The sequence below is a fragment of the Rhizomucor pusillus genome, assembly GCF_041956525.1.
Source record: "Rhizomucor pusillus strain CBS 183.67 unplaced genomic scaffold VTP01scaffold_7, whole genome shotgun sequence".
In the NCBI taxonomy this organism is placed as follows: Eukaryota; Fungi; Mucoromycota; class Mucoromycetes; order Mucorales; family Lichtheimiaceae; genus Rhizomucor; species Rhizomucor pusillus.
Window position 1 is genome coordinate 331,097 of NW_027192149.1, and position 24,908 is coordinate 356,004.

The window sequence follows — 24,908 nt, forward strand, 5'->3', positions numbered from 1 at the left end:
AAGACCAAGTGTGAAGTCAAGAAGGTCGAGGAGCACAAGGCCAAGGTCGATGAGAAGAAGGCCGAGGAACACAAGAAGACCAACGTTGATGATAAGAATGCTGAAGAGCATCACAAGGCTAAATGCGAAGACAAGAAAGCCGAGGAGCACAAGGCCAAGGTCGATGAGAAGAAGGCCGAGGAACACAAGAAGACCAAGTGTGAAGACAAGAAGGTCGAAGAGCACAAATCCAAGTGCGAAGATAAGAAGGCCGCTGAACACAAAGCTAAGGTCGAAGAAGAAAAGCAGGTGGTTGAGCACAAGAAATCGAAGTCTGAAGAAGAGAAGAAGGAAGTTGCAAAGAAGGTCGCTGGTGCACTCGTGACAGTAACAGTTGTCGAACACGTCCGCTGGACCATCCGTGCCTGGTTCGAGAAATTGATGCAAGATGTTGCTGTCCGCGCATCTAAGGGTGGTGCAAATGCTACACAAGACATCGAAGCTATTGTTGCCGAGGCCAACAAGACCATTTCTCTTCAATTTGCAGACATCACCTCCTCTTCCAAGACATCTGGAAACAAGGCTGCTGCTCAAAAGGTCTCTGAGACTCTCCAGTGGGCCAAGGGTCTGATCGTCCAGGGCTCTGCTCAAGTCAAGGCTATCGGTATCCAAGCAAGCGCAGCTCACTACGATGCTGTTACAGCTCACAAGCACATGGAAGCATTGGTCGAGGCTACTCAGAAGCAGATTAGCACTGCTCTTGAAACCTGCGATGAGTCGCTCGCTATCCAGGTTTCAGAGGTAAGCTTCTTTAGAAAATGGATTGGTATATAGGAATTGCATCACTTACTTTATTGTATAGGTCAAGCATCGCGATACCATTGAAAATAAGAAGAAGCAGCAACCAGTTTCGAAGCATCATACCTCGACCGCAGTCGTTGCTGGCGCTACTGCTGCAGCTGGCGCTATCGTCGCCGGTACTGCTGTTGTCTCCATCAGCGTCGTCGAACACGTCAAGGTTACTATCCGTTCCTGGTACCAGAAGCTGGTGGACGATGTTGCTACCTGCGCTTCTCGTGGTGGTTCGCAGCAAGACATTGAAATCATTGTTACCAAGGCCAAGGAGCAGATCACTGCTGAACTCTCTGGCGTCTGCGAACAAGTTGATCGCACTGAGACTGGCACTTCCGGTTCTCAGATCAAGTCCACCACTCAATGGATCAAGGACATGGCTCTTCAAAGTTCAGAACAGGTCAAGGCCATTGGTGTACAAGTCATTGCATCTGGTGGTGCATCAGTCACAAGTGTCAAGGAACAGATATCTGGACTTGTCACTGCTACTGAGACGCAGATCACAACCGCACTGGGCCAATGCGACTCCAAGGTTACCGTCTCTGTAGACAAGGAGAAGAAAACTGCTGTGGTTACCGGTCACCATTCTGAAAAGAAGACTGCTTCCATCAAGGATAAGGAGCATCATCAAGAAAAGAAGGTCGAACACCATGATGATAAGAAGGGCCGTGAGTGCCACAAGGAGAAGAAGCCTGAGCATCACGAAGAAAAGAAGGACCGTGAATGCCACAAGGAGAAGAAGGTCGAGCATCACGAAGAGAAGGAGACCGAGCACCACGAAGAGAAGAAGGCTGATTCTCACAAGGATAAGAAATCCGAGGAACACCACGATGTTACCAAGCACACTGGCGCAATTGTCGGCGGTGTTGCTGCCGGCGTTGCTGTCATTAGCACCGTCGATTACATCAAGGTCACTGTACGCTCTTGGTATGAGAAGCTCATGAAAGAGGTTTCCGAACGTGCCGCCAAGGGTGGCGAGAATGCTTCGCAAGACATCGAAGTCATTGTTGCAAAGGCCAACGAGGAAATCAATGCCCACTTTGAAAAGATTGGCACCAAGGTTACTCAAACTGAGAAGACCACTGCTTCGACCAAGTTGTCCGAGACATTGACCTGGGCTAAGAGCATTACCACTCAAAGCGCCTCTCAGATCCAAGTTATCGGTATTCAAGCTGCCGCTTCGGGTATCGGTATCGCTGGAGCACGTCAACAGATCAAGGCCGTTGTCGAATCTACTCAAGCACAGGTCAACGCTGCCGTCGAAACTTGTGACAAGTCCGTAACAATCGAGATCGAAGCCGAAGAAAAGGTAACATTCTCGAATGGCTTACTTAACAAAAAAGTGTTATAGACTGACTTGTTTTACCAGGAACGAATTGAGATTGTCGAAAAGAAACATGCTCACGAAAAGGTCGTTTCAGCCCCATCGACCGAAATTGTCACTGGCGCAGTTACCGTCAGCGTCATTGAGCACGTCAAGACTACTGTGCGCTATTGGTTCCGCAGATTGATGGATGAAGTCGCTGTGCGCGCTGCTAAGGGCGGCGCAGATGCTTCTGCCGACATTGAAGTCATCATCGCCAAGGCTAACGAGCAGATTACCGCGGAGCTTAACGGTGTATGCGACAAGGCTGGTCAGGATACTGAGAGCGAAAGCGTTAAGCAGCTCAAGTCTACGACCGAGTGGGCCAGAGGTTTGATCCTTCAAGGTTCAGCTCAAATCAAGCAAGTTGGCCTGCAAGTTGCAGCAACCAGCGGTGCAACCGTCGCCACTGTTCATGAGCGTATCTCCTCCAGCATTGGATCCATTGAGGACCAAATCGACACTGAACTTGACAAGTGCGATAACAAGGTTACAATCCAAGTCGATAGCGCCAAGGCTGCCGCTGCCGCTGCTGTCGTGGCTGTCAAGGAGCACCGTCAAGCTGCTGTTGCTGAAAAGCACGAAGACGTTATCGGTTCTGTTGCCAAGGCTCACATTGAAGAAGGTGTCGTTGTCAGCGTAGGTGTTGTCGACCACGTCAAGTCTACCGTCAGCTCCTGGTTCCAACGACTTGTACGCGACATTACTGAATGCTCTGCCAAGGGCGGCAAGCAGGAAGAAATTGAAGCTATTGTTGCCAAGGCCAATGCTACCATCACTGCACAGTTCTCCGAGATTACTGTCAAGACTGAACACTGCCAGGACAAGACCACTGCAAAGAAACTCACTGAGACTTTGGAGTGGGCAAAGGGTGTTGCCTCTCAGGGCGCCACTCAAATCCAAGCCATTGGTATCCAAGCATCAGCTGCTGGCGCATCTGCAGCAGCTGCCTATGAGCAACAAATCAAATCTCTCGTCGAGGTTACTGAACAGCAAATTAACACTGCTGTCGAACACACTGAGGCTGACCTAACCATTGAAGTTGTCAAGGATAAGAAGGAGGTAGTATACTTTCTATAATTCACCGTGTAGCGGCAAAAATGATACTCATCTCGAAATTATATAGGCCGAGCTTATTGAAAAGCAAAAGAAGGAGAGCAAGAAGGTTGTGTCCAAGCACACCGATGATAAGAAGCAGTCATCCTCTTCTGTCTTGCCCATTGCAGCTGGTGCGGTTGTCGTTGGCGGAGTAGTAGCTGTCAGCGCTGCTGAACATGTCAAGGCTACAGTCAGCTCTTGGTTGAAGCGCCTCACAAGCGAGGTTTCCGCACGCGCAGCCCAAGGCGGTGAAAATGCATCCAAGGAAATTGAAGAGGTCGTTGCCAAAGCGAACGAATCTATTGAAGCCGAGCTTACTACAGTCTGCGACAAGATCGCAAAGGTTTCTGACGAAAAGGCCAAGCAACTGGTTTCCACTGCAGAGTGGGCTAAGAAACTTGTCCTGGAAAGCTCAGCTCAGATCAAGCAAGTTGGTATCCAAGTCGCTGTTTCTGGTGGAGCAACTGCTGAAAAGATCACGGAACAATTGTCTTCTGTCGTCAAGTCCACCGAAACTCAAGTCAGCACTGCATTGGCTACCTGTGACGATTCGGTTACTGTCGAGGTCGACAAGTCTCAGGTTGAGAAACTCGCAGCCTCTGGTGTTGCTTTCACCGTCACTGCTGCTTCGCACATCAGGGCTATTGTCAGTGCTTGGTACAAGAAGCTGACAAGCGACGTTGCTGCACGCGCTGAAAAGGGCGGCGAAAATGCTTCCCAGGAGATTCAAGCTATTGTTGCTCAAGCAAAGGAATCTATTGCAGCTCAATTGGCTCAGACTACGACCAACGTCACTGAAGTCTCCAAGGTCACCGAATCAGAGACTCAAGAATTCGTCAAGGTCACTGAATGGACTAAGGGTCTCGTCTTGGAAAGCACCGAAAAGATCGAGACTATGGGTATCAAAGCTGCCAAGGAGGGCAATGTTGCTATCTTCCACGAAGAGGTCACTTCTCAAGTCGATGAAATCGAACAGAAGGTCAGCACTGCTCTCGACAAGTGCGATTCCAAGCTCGTTGTCAAGGGTACCGCTGCCGTTGCAGCTAGCACAGTTGCCGTTGGAATTGTCGGCGTATCTGTCGTAGACCACGTCAAGAAGGTCGTCCGGGCATGGTACTACCGTCTGATCGAAGATGTTTCTTCATGCGCTGCTCGCAAGGGCCAAAATGCCTCTGTTGAGATTGAGGAAATTGTAGCCAAGGCCAAGGAATCATTGTCCACCCAGATCATCGCTATCTCTGAAAAGACCAAGACTGCAAAGGACAAAGAAACAGCTACGCAATTGATCGACACTCTTGAATGGGCAAAGGATGTCGCTCTTCAAGGCTCTACCCAGGTTCAAGCTGTCGGTATCCAAGCAGTATCATCTGGAGCTTCCTCGGGTGGATTGGAAGAAATGAAGAACATTGTCGAATCAATTGACAAGCAAGTCGACGTTGCTTTCGCCAAATGCGACTCTTCTGTTCAAGTTGAAGTGCTTTCTTCTGAGACTGCTGTCATTGAAGAGGTAAGATTTTCATTCAACTGAACTAATGAACTGTGTTTGACAAAAATATTTGTATTAGACTTTGACCACTGTCATTACCAAGAAGTCTATTGGCAAATCTACGGAAATTACCGAAATCGATGATTCTTTGGAAATTGTAAGTTCATTACTATTTGAATATCTTACTGTATATCGTTCCTAACTGGTCACAAAAGATTGGCGAAGAATCAGCTGAAATTGAAAAGGTCGAAGAAAAGAAGGACATCGTTGAAACTATCAAGAAAGAAGAGTCTAAGAAGACTGCCGAATTGGAGACAACAGTCAAGAAGGTAAGCATCGCTAACTTTTGAGACCTTTGAAGAGCTCAAACTCAATTGTGGCATCATAGGATGTCAAAAAGATCGAAAAGGAACGGCCCAAGCCTGTTACCGAGTCCAAGGAGAAGCATGAAGAATCCAAAGAGCACAAGGGCATCTCAACCGAAAAGATCATTGAAGGTGGTTTGGCCTTTGGTGCCGTTGGTGCTATTGTAGCCGGTGCTGTCGCTGCCCACGAGGCTCACGAAGCTCATGAAGCCAAGAAATCCGAAAAGGATGATAAGCACGCTGCTGAGAAGATTACCACTGGTAAGTAAACTAACTGAGAAATTCTGACATTTGGTCATCTAACTCGGTTGTTATAGGTGAAGCCATCACTGTTGGTGCTAGCAAGGAAACCCAGAAGGTGGAGAAGTCTCAGACCTCCGTTGCTGAAAAGGGTAAACCATTCGGAAATTGCTCTCCCCAGGGCCTAGTGACTAAATCGGCAATTCCAGAAACATCAACCCACGTAGCTAAGGATGAGGCAGCTAAAGCTGAAGTTGAAAAGCAGACCAAGGTTGAAGAGTCCAAGAAGACTGAAGAGCATTCCAAGACTCAAACATCCATTGGTGACAATGGTAAGAATGCATACAAGCTTTGAAAACTTGTAACAATTCTAAAACAATACGTACTAGAACAATCTATCAAAGTAACCAAGGATGAGGCAAAGAAAGTCGATGTCGAAAAGAAGGACCACAGCGCCGCAACTGACGCCCAAAAGGTACGAGCTAGCCAGCCTTTCTTCTGACCGAAAACTAACAAAATCATTAGGTCTCAAAGACCACCAAGGAGGCAGTTGCCGAGACCGAAAGCAAGGAGTCCGCCAAGGTTGATACCTCAAAGACCACTGGCCACCATGAAAAGAAGGAAGGTATCACCAAGGAACAGATTATCGAAGGCAGTTTGGCTATCGGCGCTGTCGGTGCCGTCGTAGCTGGTGCCGTCGCCTCCCACAAGGAATCTGAGAAGAAATCGACCGGTAAGCATTGCTTGAATTCATATGCAGAAAGAAAACAACTTGATACTTAACCTTCTGCTATAGAAGAGCAAAAGGCAACTGGAAGTGCCGAAAAGACTACTGTTGCTCATGAGGCATCCAAGTCAGGTAAGCAAGTGCATGACAGAGGATGATATCCGATCCAATTAGTTTCTCACATCTTTCGCAACTTTTCTATTAGAAGCTCAAGTTGGCATTATTGTCGTGGATGAAAAGAAGCGCACCCAAATTGTGGAAACTACTCAACAAGCTGCAGTTGATATCCGCAATTGGTTCAACGTCTGGATCGAAAAGATCACTTCTATCTTGGAAGTCTCTGACTCGTCTGATGCCGAACATGAAATCAAGGAGTCTATTGCCGAAGCTGAGGTTGAGCTTGCTCAGAAGATCACCGAACTCAAGAAGGTTTCTGAATTCCCTGAGGCTCACCTCGATGTCTTCTACGACAACCTTCACGCAACCGTTTCCGAGCAGTTGACGGCAGTGCGCGCCAGCGTCGTTGAAACCCAAGTGCAAGACAAGTCTCAAAAGATTGCAGCGCTTTCTGTCATTGCATCCACTTTGGCAGACAAGGTTACCGCTCAAGTTACGACTGTAAAGGAAAAGACTACCACCGCAGTTTCCAAGAGCGGCAAGGCTGTGCAGGATGTCGCTCAATCCGTCGAAGACAAGACTCACCGCCGCATCCAAGTCGTAAGCACTGAAAACGTCGTTGCTACCAAGACCAAGGTTGATGGCTGGTACTCTCGTCTGATTGAACGCATCGTCAGCTGCTACAAGCAAGGAGGAGAGGATGTATCCCAGAAGGTTTCGGCTATCATTGCTGAATCTGAAGAAGAACTCAAGGTTATTGTCTCGACGGCAAAGGAAACCACTTCTGCATCAACTACCAGCACCGTTGTTGCAGAGCGCGACTACGCTGCTACTCTCGACTGGATATACGCTACTGTTACTGCTCAGGTTACGACTATCAAGACCATCACCACCCAAAGCATTGGCCGCCAGGTCGATATCGAAACGCAGCTTAACAATGTCACTATGGTATCCAAGAAGCAAATTGAGCAGGCACTTCAAGCTCATACTGTCACTGTGGAAGCTGAGTCTCGGACTCAAGAACAAGAGTCCAAAGACATCAATGTTGTTGCAGTCGTCCATGAGACAGCTGAAGAGGCCCGCGAGCGTACTCAAAAGGAGATGGCACTTATTGTTCAAGAAACCCAAGTTAAGCTCTCTGGATGGCTTGAGATTCTTATCAAGAACATCAAGTCATTGCTTCGCCGCGAGAACTGTGATGTCGAAAAGGAACTTGCAATCCTGATTTCTGCAGCTGACAAAGACTCCAAGCTCATCTTTGAAAACGCCAAGACCAGACTTGTTTCTGTCGGTGACTCTTTGGCTGCTTCTCACGTTGATGTTGAAGTTGCAACCATCCTTGCAAAGACTCAAACGCAGACTCTCAACTCTCTAGATACCATCAAAGGTGCGGTTTGGAGCAAGGTCACTACTTTGCAACACATTGTCTCTACATCTCGTGACGAGGATATCTCTGTCATCGAAGAGCGCATCAACAACCGAGCAACTCTTATCAAGCAGAGTGTAGACCATTCTTTGGAATACATCTCGGGAGCAGTCATCACCGCAGCTTATGAAGGCAAGACCGTCACTTTGGTCGAGAGCACTGAGATTCCTGAATCCTTCAAGACCGTCCGTGCCTTTGCATTCGACTTGGTCGGCGCTGTTGCTGACTACCGCGCATCGGTTGCACGTGTCTGGCAAGAGATTATCAAGACCAAGACCAACACTCACCGCTACGAGATTGATTTAGTCGCCTTTGTCGATCAATGGTATCTCAAGTTCTTGGAACGCAAGAAGAATTGGACCGAAACGGATCAAACCCTTCTCCGCGTCATATTGCTTGAACTTCTCAAGGAACGCTCCTTGGAATGCGGATTTAAAGATTCTGAAATTGATCTTCTCTGTGGTGTCTGGCGCCGTCTTTCCCTCTTCCACGATGCTTCGGCTGGTATCCGCCGTATCAAGAGCCAACAGCACGGTGGCATGATTGCAGTATCCTTCTCACCATTCTTCTCTACATCTACATTGGTTGATCTTGCTCGCACTGGATGTCTCTGCTTGCATGCCCAGTTCGGTGCTGATATTATCACTTCTATTGGCAACAACTCTGCTGACAGCATCTCTCGACTTTTGGGATTGCAACAAGCCGAAAACCTCGCAGTCGTCTCTTCTAACGCTCTAGTCCTCCAGCTTGCAAAGGCACATGGCGCTCGCACTGTTCACATCCATCGATCTGAGGAGGCTCACGTTGGTAGCGGCGAAACTACTCAGTTCGACGTTGAAATGGACGGCCTCGATATGCTTGCAGAAAGCTTTGAAGTCATGCTTGAACAAGAAGAAATCAAGAAAGTTTCATCAAGCGCTGCTGCTCCCTCTCGCTCTTGGTTCCAGCGAATTGTGGACACCGCTTCTGGTGCTACTGAAACTATCCAAAAGGCTGTCATCGGTTAGATAGACGAAGTGTATCTTTGAAATGTCATATTCTTTATCCAATTTGCATGAATAAAACGTATGTGTTATCATAAAAAACAAGTTATCCTCTTACGAGTTATTTGGAGGACTATAAGCTATATCGGATGGAAAATCCTTATTTTCGTCTATAGAGTAGCATCCTTGATACGGATAGACGTGAATACAGGCGCCTGCAATTTGGACAATTTTTGTGCCTGTTGATCAGCTCAGCGGAGCAGAAATGCAGAAAGCCTCGTGTGTGTCACATCAAGCGCAGACATTGTCCGCTCAAACACAAGCATTATCGGGAGGAGGTCACTGTGTACAGTGCGTGTGCAATGGAGCAGCCAACACGCGATACGCAACAAGAGAATGGTGGCACCACTAATATGCACCGCGACCCAAACGCTTCGCAGCAGCAGCAGCGAGAGAACGGCGGCACGCAAGCGAACGACTCTGAAATAAATGATCGCAGGCGATCAGACTCCAACATTTTCGGCTCTGCGGCAGTCACTGTGCGAAACGGTCGCGATGATACTACTTCGGCACCGCAGAGTTACAGTAAGCGACGGCCGTCACAGCTTTCGTCTCGTCCAGTTTTGCCCCAGGAAACGTGGCAGCAGCAACGGCTCGGCTCGTTTGGCAAGCGGTATCAACTTACACCGCCTCCCAACAAACCGGCACCGTCCCAGTTGCAAGAAGATACCTTTTACCAAAACCTGGAAATACGCTTGCACCACTCGGTTGGCAGCATGAGTATCAGTCCATCTAGTCGAGACGTTGTATTAGCAGGGTAACGTATCAATGTAACGACGAAATCCATGGATGATATAATTCAACGATCGGCTGTATATTACCAGACGGCAAGGTCTGCTAATTATCGATTTGGAGGATCCGTGGTTGCTTCCGCGTATCTTACCCCACTTGTCAAAGTGGGAAGTCGCCGATGTCCAATGGAGTCCATATATTTCTCGAGAGTCTTGGGTGGCATCAACGGTAAGCGTACACTTGTCGATTCTTCAAAGATTATAATTCTCACACAGCAATCAACTTTTACCAGTCAAATCAAAAGCTGCTCGTTTGGAACCTCAATTATTCTGGGACCCAAGCTATAGAGCACGTATTGCATGCGCACTCAAGAGCGATCACCGATATCAACTGGTCCCCGCATCACCCGGATATGCTGGCAACATGTTCTGTAGATACCTATGTTCACATATGGGATTTACGGTGCGCCGGCCAATCGAAAGATGATCAGTCTATGCGACCAGCACACTCATTTACTTCCTGGAACGGTAAATTTCTACATCGAAAGAACAAAGAGCGTCGAACTTAACTATTCAATCTTCTTGATGTCTGAACAGCGGCAACGACTCAGGTCAAGTTTAATCGCAAAAGTGAATACCTATTGGCTTCCGCGCACGACAAGGATGTCAAGATATGGGATATTCGAGTAAGTCTGTGAAAAGTTTTTACATTTACATCGTAATATTCACCTTGCTCTTGATTTTATAGAAAGGAGCCATACCTGTAACCAGCATCGAAGCACACACGAAAAAAATATATGGAATAGATTGGAGTCGACACAACAGCCACGATATAGTCACGTGTAGTCTGGACCAACTAGTCAAGTACTGGAATATCAATTTTCCCGAGAAAGAGCAAGAAACCATCATGACAAATACACCTGTTTGGCGTGCAAGAAACACGCCATTCGGCAACGGTGTGCTGACAATGCCGCAGCGATCGGAAAATACCTTGTACCTATACAGTCGCTCTTCACCGGGGGAACCAGTGCATGCTTTTGAAGGCCATACAGATATCGTGAAAGAATTTGTGTGGCGCTGGAAAGGCGGTGCAGGCAACGATGGTGGTGGTGACGATCGCGAGTTCCAACTGGTGACTTGGTCAAAGGATCAAAACCTAAGATTATGGCCTATCACCGAGGATATCATGAAGGTAAATGAATGGAAAGTTAGGAAAATGTTTTCATACAGATGATAAACATATTCCTGGAACACTTTCTGTAGTCTGTGGGACATACACCTAGTAGCAAGAGAACAACGGCGCGAGTGCCTGTTACGGCGGACGAACCAAGAGGTTCGTATCCATCGCGCTCGTTCCAACAAGTACCGGACGAGGCTGGAGAAACTCCAACGACAGAATCGTTTCTGCTGTCATCTAGCACATCCTTGCAGGGCGGCCCTGGTGGGAACGAAGTTGCGAATGCTGGCGCGGTTCCTTTCAGGAACGGCGGTGCTTCCACTGGGTTTACGAGTGGATACGATGTTATATCGGGCGCATATCGTGAACAGAGATACGCTATCAACCCTTTGTTGTGGATGCAAAACGTCAAAAAGGTTGGACCGCCGAGTGAACTCAAGAATGCAAAGCTTGCAGAGAATACATACCAAACCGTGGCAGAGGAAATGGCTACCGTTTTGCCCAAATATGCAAACGCTGGTGTCAAAATTGAAAAGGTACAAGAAACTGAATCGGATAACATAGCAAAGTGTCCCTCATTATCTCTATATAGGCTCACCCTGCAAATCGATGCTGCACAATTTCTTTGCAAGGACCGTGGTCAGATACCGGTGCAGCATTCTTACGGATCACGATCCGGTTCAGCGCCCAGTACCCGGATAACAAACCTCCAGAATTCGAGATACAAAAGAACAGCATGATGTCAATATACCATCGTGCGCATATGTTGCAGGATCTCAATAATTTAGCTGCAAGCTACACTTCGAAAAAGCGATGGTGTCTGGAAGCGTGCATCCGCTATCTACTTGGAGAAACCAGTCAAGAAGAAGCTGACCTGGAGCTGGGTGAACATGCTAGGGGAAAAGCAAATGAAGCAGGAGGATTCGGAAACTGGAATGGCACTTCGAGCGGCGGAGCAGGTATCGATAACGGTGATTCGGACGAGGAGTTCTTTGGAGGTGCACCGTTCCTTGGGATGGGCGGCGGCGCAGCTGGTGGAGCGTTTGGAGCATCAGGCAAAAGATCCAGTATGCAAAGTGAAAAGGGCATCGTCGTGGACATGTCGACAAAGCAAAGCGCGGACGAAAAGGTGCCCTTCCCTCGACTCTGCGGTGGTGTATTTTCTGGCAACGGTAAGAACTTGAAAATGTCGTATTTGTATATGCGAGTTCAATAATCTATTCTTTCAAGGACAACTCGTATGTTTCTTTTCGACTCTGAGAGTACGCGATGCAAAGCGTCGCGAGAGCCGCAAAGGCAGACCTGAATCTGACCAAGAGCCCAGTCCAACAAGCAACAACAGCAATGCAGAGTACTTTGAGAACACTTACAGCGACTTTTACAAACATCCCAGAACGTATGAGCAATTTGAAGAGTACAAGGAAATTGCAGCCATGTCACGGCAAGGCAGGAATGCGACTGTTTTGGTTGGTGGATCCGGCGGTGCGTTTGGAGAATATGCCTACGACGATGATCCAGACGATATGGATGACGGCCTGGCCACAATGACATCTCTGTACCTGAAACCAGATGTAACGTTTCACTCGAGTGCATATGACCAAATAAATATGGCGTACATACTCATTACGTTGAAAATCGTAGGGACTCGCTTTGGGTGGATCAATTAGCAACGGCGAAGATCTCATGTACCGTGGTAGCAAGGCCGAACGCATCACACATCAAGTCAATATAATGGATCTCAGCAACTTGATGCCGTTCGATTCTGTGCTTGCCACCGAATACAAGTATGATACCGATGTCGCTGTAACCACTATCTCGTATTGTTCTCATTTTCCATCCTTGTTAGATTATCGTTTGAGAATCCATATTCGGTGTGCGCTCACAACGCTGCAGTGTGCCGCAAACATGGTCGCATCGACTTGTCACGTGTATGGTATCTGGCAGCGGAGATATTACGGGAATGTGTACCCATTGGTCTTTTGGAGGAAGGCGAGCTGTCATCTTCGTCTGATGCAGAAAGAGACTGGGCTCAGGTAAAAGCCATCTTATATCGACGTCGCTTGCAATACAGCAAAGAGAAGGCTGCGATCATGAAGAGTGTAAAAAAGCGTAAAGTCAAGTGGGGACTACATCCGTTCGGACAAAAACTGGTTAAGAATCTGTGAGTTAGCTACTCTTATTGACATGGTGTTCTTTTCCTTGGCTAAATGTCTATATCAAGTTTGCAACATTTTATCAAAGTAGGCGATATACAAACTGCTGCCATGCTCTCTTGCACTTTCCAGATACCCTCCTCCATCCTCAAGGCTTACAATCAATCCACTAAAAAGGCATGCTATTATACTTTTTCTTTTTGGCTTACCGTAACTGATCATACTAATACGTCTAATGTGCTTACAGATAAATCCATTGGATGGTGTCGGACTTGGCACTAACAAGCAACCAGTGCGATCGCAAGCATTGCACAGGACAGGGTCCGGGCCTATACCGCTGAACGCAGATTCCACGGAGCGAGTGACGACCACCCAACTGAGCTCTTCGTATGGTCCACGTGGAGTCAATTTCCTCTCTTACTTCTGGGACTCTTCACCGCAAGGAAGCAAGATGACGGAACCGAGTTTTGAAACCAGTGCTGCAGCAGCTGTGACATCGAGCTCACCAAAGAGCTTTGCACGACCTTTCTCCGGTGCATTCGCAATGCAACGGCTGCCTAGCAACACCGCACCGGGCTTGCGCAATCCTCCAGGCTCACCTCATACCCCAACCACGCTCATACCACCGATTCCATTGACATCAACCATTGTGGCATCCAAAGTGTTCGACAAAGAAGGCAAAACTGTGCACTCTGAAGAAATGACAATAGAGTTTACAAACTTGGACAGCCTGGATGTGCATCAGGCGTATCCGTACACAAGCGACGTACCGTTAATTGATCCAATGGATGCTGCGCAGCTTGATATCTTGCGGCTTTCGTATGCAGACATGTTGTATCGTTGGGGCCTGTTAGAACAGAGGGCACAGGTGCTAAAGTTTTTGACCAAAGTGCCGGCATTCTCCAAGGACAATAATCAGCTAGCGGAACAAGCAACGATGACGACGGCGACCATGCAAATACAGATTCGTTGCTATGTCTGCGGTTTCGAAATTTCAGACAGAGAAAGGGTATGCTACAATTGCCGCAAACGCAGGAACCAGATCAAATGCAGCTTGTGCCACGTGCTGGTCAAGGGCACCGTCAACTTTTGCATGAAGTGTGGGCACGGTGGACACAGTACGCATATCAAACAATGGTTCCAGCAAAGTGATGTTTGTCCTACTGGATGTGGATGTGCCTGCATTCTTGATAATTAGCAACATAGCTACAAATTAGTGTACTGTACATAAAAAAAAAGTTATAGAAGAGGATTTATATATTGTAAATAAATATCCGTTTTTACCTATAACTTTCAATAGCAGAAAAAATCTAGAACCAACGAATATCTGCTGACTCCAGACCATTACCGTTCCGCAGAAAGCGGATGGTGGGATTTGGAGACAGAGTTGCCATGCATATTCATGATTTTCATCTAGGCGGATCGAGTTTTGTGCTTACACTCCTTTGAAGGCGAACAACATTCACAACTTCGCTTGCTTACTATTGATCTACCGCCTTCGATCATACCGTTGCCGGTACATCTTCGATATCCGACGAAAAGGTGACTGTCTTGCAGGATAGATAAGAAATCTGTGGAACTGAGAAGTATGATTAGCATGTCAAAGCACAAGCTATCTTTGGATTCTGAGCAGCCGTTGAAATGATCGACAGGATGTCTTGGACAGGGCAATATACGATTCAACTTTCAGCACTGTAAATAAAGGACCAGCTGTGACTACTATTATATGATTTTCTACCACTTGTTCACCGGGTCTGCATCATTTTCTGTCTTCTACAATCAGGAACCCTTCTCGCGCACACGTCTGTGCATGCATATTTCATAATAATCTTAATAAGGGAAAGACTAACCTTATTACGTCTAGCCACAAACAATCGCGCTGATTTCCTCCTCCAGTCTCGATGCCAAGCGCTCCAGGAACACACACAACCCCCGAGCTTGGCGGAGGTAGCAAGTGCTGGATCACTTTACTGCTGCGGTTCACATGGGGGACGCATCTGCCGCGAACAGCTTTGGCTGGGATCTTGCGAGATAAACTATCCAATGATGAACGCCGGAACGACCATGGCTCAATCACATCTCATTACGCACACAAAAGTATAAGATGACGATGATGATGAACCTGGAAACCAAAAGTAACCAAATATAGGTATTTCCGGAAAAAGCTTGGCGAACCATGCAAAAAAAGGCAATCCCTATTTTCTGACTTGCGACGACTTTGGCGCATATATAAAAGAGCGAGCCAGATTCACGACTACTTACTCCCTGCATCCTCACTTTTTCCCTTATTACTACTACAAAAAAAAGAATGAGGTGATTATTGGTTGCTGCCAACGCTGCTGCTGCAAAATCAAGACTGACATTTTCATGCTTTGCCAGCCAACCTGAAGCTACCGCTCCCACCACCATGAACGCCTACCCCACCACTCAGGCCATGGACGTTTCTGCCAACAATGCAAACAACGCTACTGAGCAGCTCCAAAAGGAAGATGGTAAAGCTGTCTGCTTGACACAATGACCACTTGATCCCATTACTGACAGCCAGTTCCTACTTAGCTGCCGCTACTTCTTCCATGCTTAGGTGAGCCCGCGCAACCAAGACAACAGAATGTGCATATATGCGATGACTGATGACATTTGTAAAGATTGCGAGGTGGTGGATGCGTCAAGGACTGCTTGGCAACTATCTGCTGCTGCTGTGCTCTTGAAGCCATCTGCTGGTAATGTCACTATTATTTGTTTTTATATGCATACGCCTATTTGCCGAATCATTACTGATCTCGTGCCATTTCTTTCTCTTTTATTTCTCAACCCACCCCAATTCTATAGCTGTAAGTATAAAGCCAAAAAGGGGCATAATTGATTTACGACATCTGATATCTAACGACTCGAATTTTTGCAGGCGAGATTGACGAAATTTGCTGCTAAATCTCTAAACAAATGTGTGAATCTTTTATCCGTCCGGCCCACGCCCAGTGGCACACTTGTAGCCTTACTGTATAACGTCGTACAACATTAAAATTTCTATATTTACCCCCTTTTGCGATCGTTATTTATACCGTATTTGGGCATTTTCGGGTTCCTGAAAAGAGCAAATACTTTGTTGTGTAACGGATAGTGAATCACGCCTGAGACAGGCCTGCATTTGCCGATCAAGATAATCCTTCCATCGTGCTTTTATAAAAGAATTTTGTATGTATTGCATATTCTCACTACAGAATAGCATTAACTCGGCATAGTCTTGCTAAACTGCCTCTCGGTCGTTGCATTAACCAGGCTTTATTGTCACAGGGAGACAACGTGACAACTTGTCAAAAAGTAAATAATCTTGAATGAAATAAGGCTATATCTTTCTTTTCATCTTGCTCTTTCTACTCTCTATTTCTTGGCGTCAATTCCGTTTTTCCTGCAACAAACCGCAGCTGGTGGTAATATGAGGCATTTTACTAGCGTATGAGCGTCTTTTTTTATTTGTTTTGTAAATGCTCAGCAAAAAGAGATATGCATATTGACCCGCTATTATTTTGCGTATGCAGGGTTAAATTATGTACACAGACATTGTTACGAGGGGGTGGATTAATTCAACGGCGGTATCGAGCGTACAGCTTCAACGCGGTCAAATAGCGCTCTACAACGAGATACTATGTCGTTTACAACAGGTGACGGGTGAGAGTTGAAGACGGTGGTAACGAACGGGAGCCAATGGTCTCGGACCACGCCGACAACAGCCTCAATGTGGCTTGCCCAACCATCCGGCATGGCCACAAGCTCAAACGTGGCTGATTCTTCGTCCTCCTCCTGCTGGTCTTGGCTGCTATCATTGTCATTATCACTGTCGCTGTCCCACGACGCAGCCCTTGTTCGAGTCACGATGGTCCTCTGTGTAGCATCCATGACTATCTCGATCACCACAGAGAGGATACGCCAACCGGCAAAGAACGCTGCCATTGGATTTCCAGGGGAACTAGACCACTGTCGGGGATGACTCCATACGTGCTCTTGTAAGAACCGGAGATACGCAGCGCTCTCCTGCAGGCCTTTCACTGTCATGCCTAAACGGCTCGCAAGTCCTTTACCGAACATGTCGGGGAAAAGCCGGAGATGATACAATGCAAGCACTGCTTGTATGGAGCCAAACGTCCAGTGGTGAGGTGGCACTGCATTGGATGATGATGGTGATTCGCTTTGCAACAAGTCGTTCAAGTACGGCTCCATCATTTGCAACGTGTTCTCGTCCGTTGGTTTCATGCCTCGGGCAACCGCAGCAAATGCCATGGTGATTTGCTGCACGTGCGTTTCGCGGTCGCTGATAAACCGTACATTATCATCGTTCGCTTCTTGGTGTTTGCAGCGCTGGCAAATCCAGGAACCATCTGATTGTCTGAACAGTTCGTCCGATTTGCATGCATTGCACGTCGTTCCTCTAGACCAATCCAGATCGGCACATCGCGTGCATGCGCACTCGAAAAACTTGAACTTACGCAACTTTGCTTGGCGCATCACGGTGGTTCCACAAACAAGACCACCGAGCGTCACATCGTCTTCCGGCAAATAGGAGAAAGATAGTACATCGCCTGGATTCAATTGTCGCACAGCTCGAAACACCATGCAATTAGTCGACGGTTCGTACTGGAGAAACAGATTCGGAGCGCATGAATGTGCAAATTTGGAGCCCCAGCTCATGAGACATATCATGCTTCGTTGCAAAGGTCCTTCGTCCATGCGGTACGAGCACATTTCGCCCCATTTATCTGCATATTTCCGTCGCCGTCCCTTCTTTCGGCTGTGTGTCTCGCCTTGTCTTTCGTGCTGGAACGACACTGTGTGCGCATTGGCGTATATTTTGAGCACGAACGCTGCCAGATCCGTTGCATCAACGTGCTTGAACGTGGGAACAGTGCTCGCTACCTCTTCAGCCGCTCGCGCAATGAGCGCCACTGTGGCGTGGTCTTTCCATTCGCTCGGATGGGGATAATAGAAGAAATCAAAATTGCTGCGACTCGGCACCTTTCTCTTCTCATATCGAACATTGGATGAATCTGGTGGACAAATATCGAGATACGCAAGCAGAGCCGCAGGTACGCCGGGACAGAAAGCTGACGAGGCTTCTTTTGTCTTTTCTTCTTCTTCTCCATCCTCTTCTTCGCTGTCACTGCCGCGGCTGTCTTCGTTGTCGTCGTTGTCGTCGTCGTCGCAACCCTCTTGCTTTCTGACAATATCGTTTAACGTTTTCCACAGCTTTTTGGAGTAGTAAGGTGACAGTGACGATCGACATTCGGGCTCGAGTAAATACTGTATCCATGGTGTTTCTACGAGAACAACTTGCCCGGGAACGATCGCTTGGGTAGCCACCAACGATCGGCCTTCCTTTTCACATTCTCGAAACTGCACGCACTTGCTAAAGTCGTCCTTGTTGACTACTGTGCTGAGATCGTACTGCAGCACATTTGACATTAGAGATCTAGAGAGACAAAAAAAAATTGTGTGTGCACGGGCTCGCGCGCGCGGACGCTGAATCAAGGGACGAGCTGCAACAGCGAGGCAACCACGTACTCTACTCTCACACCAGCTAGAAAACATCATGGCGCTTGGTCTTGGTCAACTATTTTATGCAATCTTGTTGTTCATCAACTCCATAGCTGTTCTGAGTGAGGAACGATTCCTTGCACGAAGTAAGGCGTTTCTTTAGTCTGATATTATGCAAATCGCTCACGCAACGTTCTAGTCGGCTGGAGCGCCCAAGTCGATCCTGGGTTTGGCATTGACCAGTCTCAATCAGTAAAGTACAAGATTATCAACTTAATATCAGCCGTACGGACATTAATGAGAAGTATGTAACATGGTTCGCGATCTGCGTCTCCAACTAACTTTTTCTATCTAGTCCCATTAATTGCCATCAACATTGTGGTTATCATGTATGAGTTACTGCTAGGATAGCAAAGCCAAAGCCTAAACAATACCCTCCAGTTCCTCCCATCCAACCTTTCCAGTCAAAAGTTTACACAAACTTGGCGTCAAAATATACACAGATATATTCATTTAACCAGGTTTTCGTAACTCGTACTTGGATATGCTCATATTCTTTTCTACCGCGTACTCGGCTTTGTTCGCTGATCATCCACGACCTCACCGAGACCTATCAGGCACCAGAAAGAATAGCTCTTGATCCGATCGTCGTCAAGTCGCATTGACCCGCTGCCTTTTCGAGAACTGTCGATGCTATCGTCATTATCCATGTCAATGTCTTCTTCATCAATGTCGCCGGACGATACATCGATGCGGTCATCGTCTGATTTGTAGTTGTATGTGACCAGCAGCGGAAACTTAAGGACTTATCAGCCTGCGTTATCCATCTTCCGTGTATTTTCACAACTCACCTTGAATTCACCCACAGTCTCTGGCACCACTTCGACGATAATACTTGTGTAATTGTTTCGCTTTTCGTGGACACCGTCCGCCCAGGAGGATGACAGACCGCCAGTGCCGAACCCGCTTCGTCCGCCGCGCAAGCTGCCACCTCCAGATGGATATATCTCGTCGTCGTATTCGATAGTTTCATTGTATGCACCGACTGTGAAATGTGGAGATAGCAGAGTCACCTATATGAATGATTGTATGAGTTTTATTCGTTCGGACCGAAAAAGAGACAATTAAGTTTATTTACCTTGCCTCGAATTTTGGTCGTCTCGGGCATCTGATCTTCATCCTCATCTATTTCCTTGGTCTTTTCAGCCGGCCGCTGCTTTCTCCGCATTTGCGGCGTGGCCAACGTAACGTGCATCTCCTCATACAGCGGGTTGGTAAACTTGAGCACAAATTGCGTGGGTATGCCTATCTGGAGGGGCCATGTCTTGCGAGGAAGTTTCACGATGGTGATATTAGGTATATAGTTCCTATTGCAAGGCGAGGTTAGTCTTCTTCCTACACAACTAAGAAATATAATGATTTTATTTACATTGCTACAAGCTTTATCTTGAAACGTGTCGCTTGTGCCTTCTGTTCTGGCTTGATGAGAATGTGTCGACACGTTCGGCATCGTTTTGATCGTTTGATACATAGATGAATCCGCTGCGGATGGATCGCACTGTTCACTTGTAATGTAAGCATATACTATAATCCTCTCGCTCCGCTCTTTTCATATATATACCCTAGTTGGTATGGCTGATCGTGCATTTGCGTGTATCGCTGCGATAAATTTGATACTGGAATCCGACAATTAGATTCCGTATCTCTTGCCACCCTCAATCGCTCATCTTACCGTGCTCCAAGCTTCGTAGACCCATAAGCATTTCCACAGATTTCTGGTCGTTTACAGGAACCTGCACGCTGGGCTCGTAATCGCCTAGATCATCCAATTTGCCTTGGCTCTGTGAGTCGCTATGGAACTGAGTGCCCATCATTTTCGTAAGCGAGCTTGAAAATGACAAGAAGCTGGTCGGCAACGAAGGCGGCGCATTGAGCCTGAGATGTTTCTCGTAGTGTTCTTTCAAATGATCGAATTCTTTTGCATCCGGCAACGCCTCTTCGGTTTTTTGAAGTTGGACTATCGTGATTAAAGTTAGATTGAAATTCAACAGAAGATGGCAAAGTGATCGATACTCACGGGCCAAACTTGTTGGTTTTTCGAACGTCATGTTGATTTCTTTTGAGTTCCATCTACATACATTGCAAGCAAGAAAGTATGGACCTGCAGATGCCGGTGTTGCTGACGGTGTTGCTTCCTGCGCTGCAACTACAGATAGTGTATTTTGGCAGATCGGGCACTGGAAACAGTTTCTCGCACATCTAATTCATACGATCATTTAGTGTTCCAAGTCAAGAATATATCCACACCGTATCGTGTTACCGATTCTTTTCGCTCTTGACACTGGCTGTTGGCACCTATGCGAATTGCAAAATGTTAAAAAAAAGGATATAGGATCGCCTCGTCTACAACCAAACCTCAAATAGACAGTTTGGGCAGTAATACGATATAATTTCGTCCTGCACGCAAGAAGGGCAGCGTATCTGGTGACAATCTTCGCAAAAATATAGACGGGATAAAGGGTATAAATAGTTGGCTGCTTTTGCTGACAGGAGGTGTCGTCCAGCAACGGATGCATCGAATCCGCGATCTTTGGTTGCGAGATGGCTTTTGTAATCCAAGCTTACACCGTCTCTTTTGGCGGTTGCTTCGGGCGATCGGCGCAGGTCGTGGCCTGCATCTGCTGCTGATCCAAGGTCCGGGCACGCGCAGTAGTAATGTACAAAAGGTGCGGCCATGATTTGGCAAAAAGGCTGCTGCTGAACCCTTTCTCTGTCCACCCGACGCTCAGGAACCAAGCGCGCTCCTCTTGCATAGCGCACCCACTCCGAGACCACCAAAATTATTTAGAAATATGCTGCAGTAGCTACGTAATAGACAGAGCAACTCCAAGTGAATAGAAAGCACTCATTACTCCATCACTGAGCTCTCCTTAGTCAAGTCTATCAATATCCACCTTCCTAATGAGTCTATATGTAACTGTATCCGTATCGGAAGTTTCGCTTAGTCTGCTGTTACCGAAACCTTTAACCGGATATCCGACTACCACTTGTCATTTGAAAACTTAATTACGCAGTTCTGGAGGAAAATGGCACATACGCTCATGGATATTTCGAAGCGTGAAATTACTGCATAATATGAATATAGGGGATGGATGATTGTGGCCCGATGAAGGGAGGTGTCAAACAATCGTAGTAATTTACAGCACCGTTGACCGACTTGCATGTATGCATGCATCTAGAATCAAGTCAGGTCTCGTGCGCTGCACTTGCGTTTTAACTTTTTTGTATAGTTTTAACCGTTTCACTTTTTCTTCCCTTTAAAGTTTGACACTATGGATACCCAAGCGCCAACTCGGAGTATACCGTAAGCTTCCTTTTGCTTGCTTGAACGTTGTGCCTTGTTCAGTAAAAAGTCATTCCTACTTGCCCTTGCTTCAGCATTGCGGTCCCTGCTGCAAGGAAGCTCGATTCCAAGGAGAATCTCGCCCCGGACTTGAAACATACCCTCCCGCCGCCGCCGCGCAAAGCAGTAAATAGGAAGGGTACACTTTCAAGACAGTCTGGAAGAGCAAACATTTTGGAAGCTTGTAAATATATCCAAAATCTGGGGACAATCGAAGAAATGGAGTTAACTCACTCCATGCATAACAGGGCCGGATCCAGGAACAAAAGCAGATGCAGATACTTTATGTAAAACCCTATAACAGAGACTGTTCAGTCATATCGCTCATCTAACCGTTTGCTTTATTTTCTCTTCGGCTGCTTAGTGCCACCACTTCCAGCAAGGCCACCATCAGCAGCAGCAACAGGCAAGAAGCCCCGCCCAAAGTCTGCCGCCTATGAAAACATCAGCGTGCCGACCGGGCTCTCCATTGGAAACCCGGCACGGCGTGCAAAGAGCACAAGCTCTGTCAAGAAAAAACTGCTAGCAGGCACAAGTCGTCCACATGTCCCGGAAACAGCGGCGAGACAACAACAGTATCGCACAGTGTATCCCAATTTCCGACAAAGTGACCGACGCGCGCCGCTGATAGACGAGAATGGATTACCGCGACGCATTGTTACGCACCACACAGGCACCGTTCGCGCTCTGGCAGCAGCCAACGGTGCGCGTGTAGCGACCGGCTCTTTCACCGTCAAGATTTGGGACACGGCGTCGTGTCAGGCAATGCAAACAATAGCGCCGGCCATGCTGCACGGAAATGCTGGATACAATGCGAGCCCGCAGCAGCAGAAACAACAACAACAGGATAATGATATGGATGGTACAGAGCGAGTGAGTTCGCTTGCATTCGCACCGTCGCGATCAATGCAGGATATCGGCAGATATTTGTGGGCTGGCCTCTCGGACGGCCACGTGGTTATCTTCGATACATGGCTATCCAGACCATTCAGCTTTCGCAGACACGAACGCTCCGTAAAGTTTATCCTTCAGGTGCAAAACACCGAAATGTGGACGCTGGATTCAGAAGGTGTGCTGAACCGCTGGCCGCTGCCGCACGCTGGTGAAGACATGTTACCGGATTTGATGTGCACGGATGGATACCACCACAGAGTGACTCCGTGCGCCGTCGCTGCTACCGTTGTCGCTGCTCCATCTGGCAAGGACTTTGTGCTGTGGATCACTTCTGGAAGGACACTGGATATATATCACTTTCCATCCTGCCACAGCGAACACCCGCAGATAACCATAACCCGGCCTCACCGTGTGCTGTGTGTGCCTAACGAACTAAGCAGTGTTACACAGATGCAAGTCCTGCCCAACCATCGGATAGCCTGCGCGCATGACGACGGCCATGTTAGTATCTGGGACACGCGTGCAATGAAACTATTGTACGTAGCAGTGGTATCCATGTACGGCATCACCGCCATGGTGCTGACACAGGGACGGTATCTATGGACAGCTCATCGCACGGGACGGATGCAGATATTTGACATTGGCAGCAGCCAGCGCACAGACAATGACCAGGAGCAGCAGCAGCAGTGGGTTGCCATTAAGCATTGGGAGGCGCATCAAGCTCCAATACTCAAGCTTGTGCTGGATGAAACTGGATTGCTGACGTCCGTCAAGAATAACCACGTTGCTCCGGTTGTCAGCGTCGATGCTCACGGCACATTGGCCATCTGGGATGGATTGTTGAAGCAGCACTGGATAGGTACGCCTGGTTGTGCCTTATATTGTGGAAAACTTGTAAATGTATGCTTACTCGCAATACTGAAAACAGATCAAGAACTTCGAAAGCAGGAGGATAAATATTGCATATATCGAGAAACACGAATCTTAATGTGTACTTGGAACATTGGTGCTTGCAAGCCTGATTCTTTTGACAAGTACGATGAGGACAAGGTCCATGAATGGTTAGGCTCTATCGAAGATCCAGATTTTATTGTCATTGGCCTACAAGAGATGGTTGATCTGGAATCGAAGCGACAAACAGCACGTAAGCAAAAGATCGATGCGTACTGTGACAAGTTTTTAAACATTTTAACCATGTAGGATCAATACTTTTTAAACGAAAGAAAACGAACAGCGTGTACAATGAGCATCAACATACTCGGCAACACGAACGATGGCGAACATTTCTGACGGGAGTGATATGCGACAATTACGGCGACGTCTATAGACTGGAAAAAACAGAGTATCTTGTGGGATTGTACAGTCTTGTGTTTGCAAAAAGCGAAGATCGGCATCGAATAAGCGACATTCAATCGATGATTATTAAGACCGGCGTCAGAGTCATGAACAAATCATGGCACGGTAACAAGGGAGCAACGGCTATACGCATGGTTGTTGACGGTGACTCTTTATGTTTCGTAAACTGTCACTTGGCTGCTGGTCAGTCTCGCGTGAGTCATCGCAACGCGGACACCGAAGCAATATTCAAGGCAGCAAAGTTCAGGGACAACCGAGGCATACTCGACCACGACCATTGTTTCTTGAGCGGCGATCTTAATTACCGGATCGATCACTTTAGCCGAGCGCAGATAGAAGATCGATTGTTGGTAGAAAACCAACTGGAATCGTTGCTAGAACACGATCAGCTCTCAGTGCAGCGCAAGACGAATCCACTCCTAAAGCTGCTACTGTTCGATGAAGCGCCGATTACTTTCAAGCCGACGTACAAGTACGATCCAGGCACAGACGTTTACGACTCGTCTGAAAAGCAGCGGCTCCCAGCATGGTGCGATCGTATACTGTTTAAAAGCCCACGTGTAAAATACCACTATTATACCCGCCACGAAGTCCTCGCGTCAGATCACCGCCCCGTCAGCGCAGGCTTGAGTGTCGATTTACGCAATATCAATTATCTCGAACGTGATAGGATATTGCACAGACTGAACCTTTGCTGGCGCGATGAACAGTTAAAATGTATTTCACAGAATGTCAAAACACGCCATGTTGCATCTTTCCAAAGGTGTTCGCAGGAAGATGCTCTGAACTCACTTGAATGCTTGGATTGGGATGTAGAAGCGGCTGTTTCCAGACTATATTCAAGGACCTGATGAGCAATAATTACTCAATTCACGCTGCCTTTGTATACGCGGCTTCTCGGCGTAGTAAATGTAGTAGAATGTATCCCAGACTATCCGTATGTAACTTATGTTGATCAAAATCAAAAGAAAA

General features: G+C 47.3%; 7 protein-coding genes across 7 annotated transcripts; 5 read left to right on the forward strand and 2 right to left on the reverse strand.

Moving 5' to 3' along the window:
- Nucleotides 1-420: 420 nt before the first annotated feature.
- Nucleotides 421-8,660, forward strand: VTP01DRAFT_9607 (uncharacterized protein; the record flags this gene model as incomplete). Its single annotated transcript, XM_069388851.1, has 13 exons — nt 421-780; nt 842-2,140; nt 2,201-3,256; nt 3,321-4,799; nt 4,858-4,935; nt 4,994-5,107; nt 5,167-5,404; nt 5,461-5,535; nt 5,593-5,715; nt 5,773-5,858; nt 5,909-6,116; nt 6,180-6,242; nt 6,316-8,660. 13 exons carry the CDS (start codon nt 421-423, stop codon nt 8,658-8,660), a joined length of 7,524 nt encoding a protein of 2,507 aa, XP_069240026.1.
- Nucleotides 8,661-8,998: 338 nt separating this feature from the next.
- VTP01DRAFT_9608 (uncharacterized protein) lies at nt 8,999-13,955 on the forward strand (the record flags this gene model as incomplete). Its single annotated transcript, XM_069388852.1, has 12 exons — nt 8,999-9,453; nt 9,521-9,656; nt 9,721-9,955; nt 10,025-10,113; nt 10,176-10,619; nt 10,691-11,140; nt 11,197-11,776; nt 11,835-12,175; nt 12,246-12,388; nt 12,451-12,765; nt 12,826-12,934; nt 13,005-13,955. The coding sequence occupies 12 exons, from the start codon at nt 8,999-9,001 to the stop codon at nt 13,953-13,955; spliced, it is 4,248 nt and encodes a 1,415-aa protein (XP_069240027.1).
- A 1,110-nt stretch (nt 13,956-15,065) lies between these two features.
- On the forward strand, nt 15,066-15,342 carry VTP01DRAFT_9609 (uncharacterized protein; the record flags this gene model as incomplete). The annotated part of the gene is made up of 3 exons (XM_069388853.1): nt 15,066-15,070; nt 15,137-15,249; nt 15,314-15,342. 3 exons carry the CDS (start codon nt 15,066-15,068, stop codon nt 15,340-15,342), a joined length of 147 nt encoding a protein of 48 aa, XP_069240028.1.
- Nucleotides 15,343-16,333: 991 nt separating this feature from the next.
- VTP01DRAFT_9610 (uncharacterized protein) lies at nt 16,334-18,211 on the reverse strand (the record flags this gene model as incomplete). The annotated part of the gene is made up of 1 exon (XM_069388855.1): nt 16,334-18,211. The coding sequence occupies one exon, from the start codon at nt 18,209-18,211 to the stop codon at nt 16,334-16,336; it is 1,878 nt and encodes a 625-aa protein (XP_069240029.1).
- Nucleotides 18,212-18,338: 127 nt separating this feature from the next.
- On the forward strand, nt 18,339-18,694 carry VTP01DRAFT_9611 (uncharacterized protein; the record flags this gene model as incomplete). Its single annotated transcript, XM_069388856.1, has 3 exons — nt 18,339-18,429; nt 18,483-18,587; nt 18,639-18,694. The coding sequence occupies 3 exons, from the start codon at nt 18,339-18,341 to the stop codon at nt 18,692-18,694; spliced, it is 252 nt and encodes an 83-aa protein (XP_069240030.1).
- Nucleotides 18,695-18,843: 149 nt separating this feature from the next.
- On the reverse strand, nt 18,844-21,019 carry VTP01DRAFT_9612 (uncharacterized protein; the record flags this gene model as incomplete). Its single annotated transcript, XM_069388857.1, has 9 exons — nt 18,844-19,080; nt 19,135-19,356; nt 19,422-19,650; nt 19,713-19,841; nt 19,905-19,959; nt 20,016-20,300; nt 20,361-20,542; nt 20,604-20,638; nt 20,699-21,019. The coding sequence occupies 9 exons, from the start codon at nt 21,017-21,019 to the stop codon at nt 18,844-18,846; spliced, it is 1,695 nt and encodes a 564-aa protein (XP_069240031.1).
- Nucleotides 21,020-21,615: 596 nt separating this feature from the next.
- On the forward strand, nt 21,616-24,787 carry VTP01DRAFT_9613 (uncharacterized protein; the record flags this gene model as incomplete). The annotated part of the gene is made up of 6 exons (XM_069388858.1): nt 21,616-21,647; nt 21,722-21,870; nt 21,935-21,973; nt 22,051-23,439; nt 23,509-23,724; nt 23,781-24,787. The coding sequence occupies 6 exons, from the start codon at nt 21,616-21,618 to the stop codon at nt 24,785-24,787; spliced, it is 2,832 nt and encodes a 943-aa protein (XP_069240032.1).
- Nucleotides 24,788-24,908: the final 121 nt, after the last annotated feature.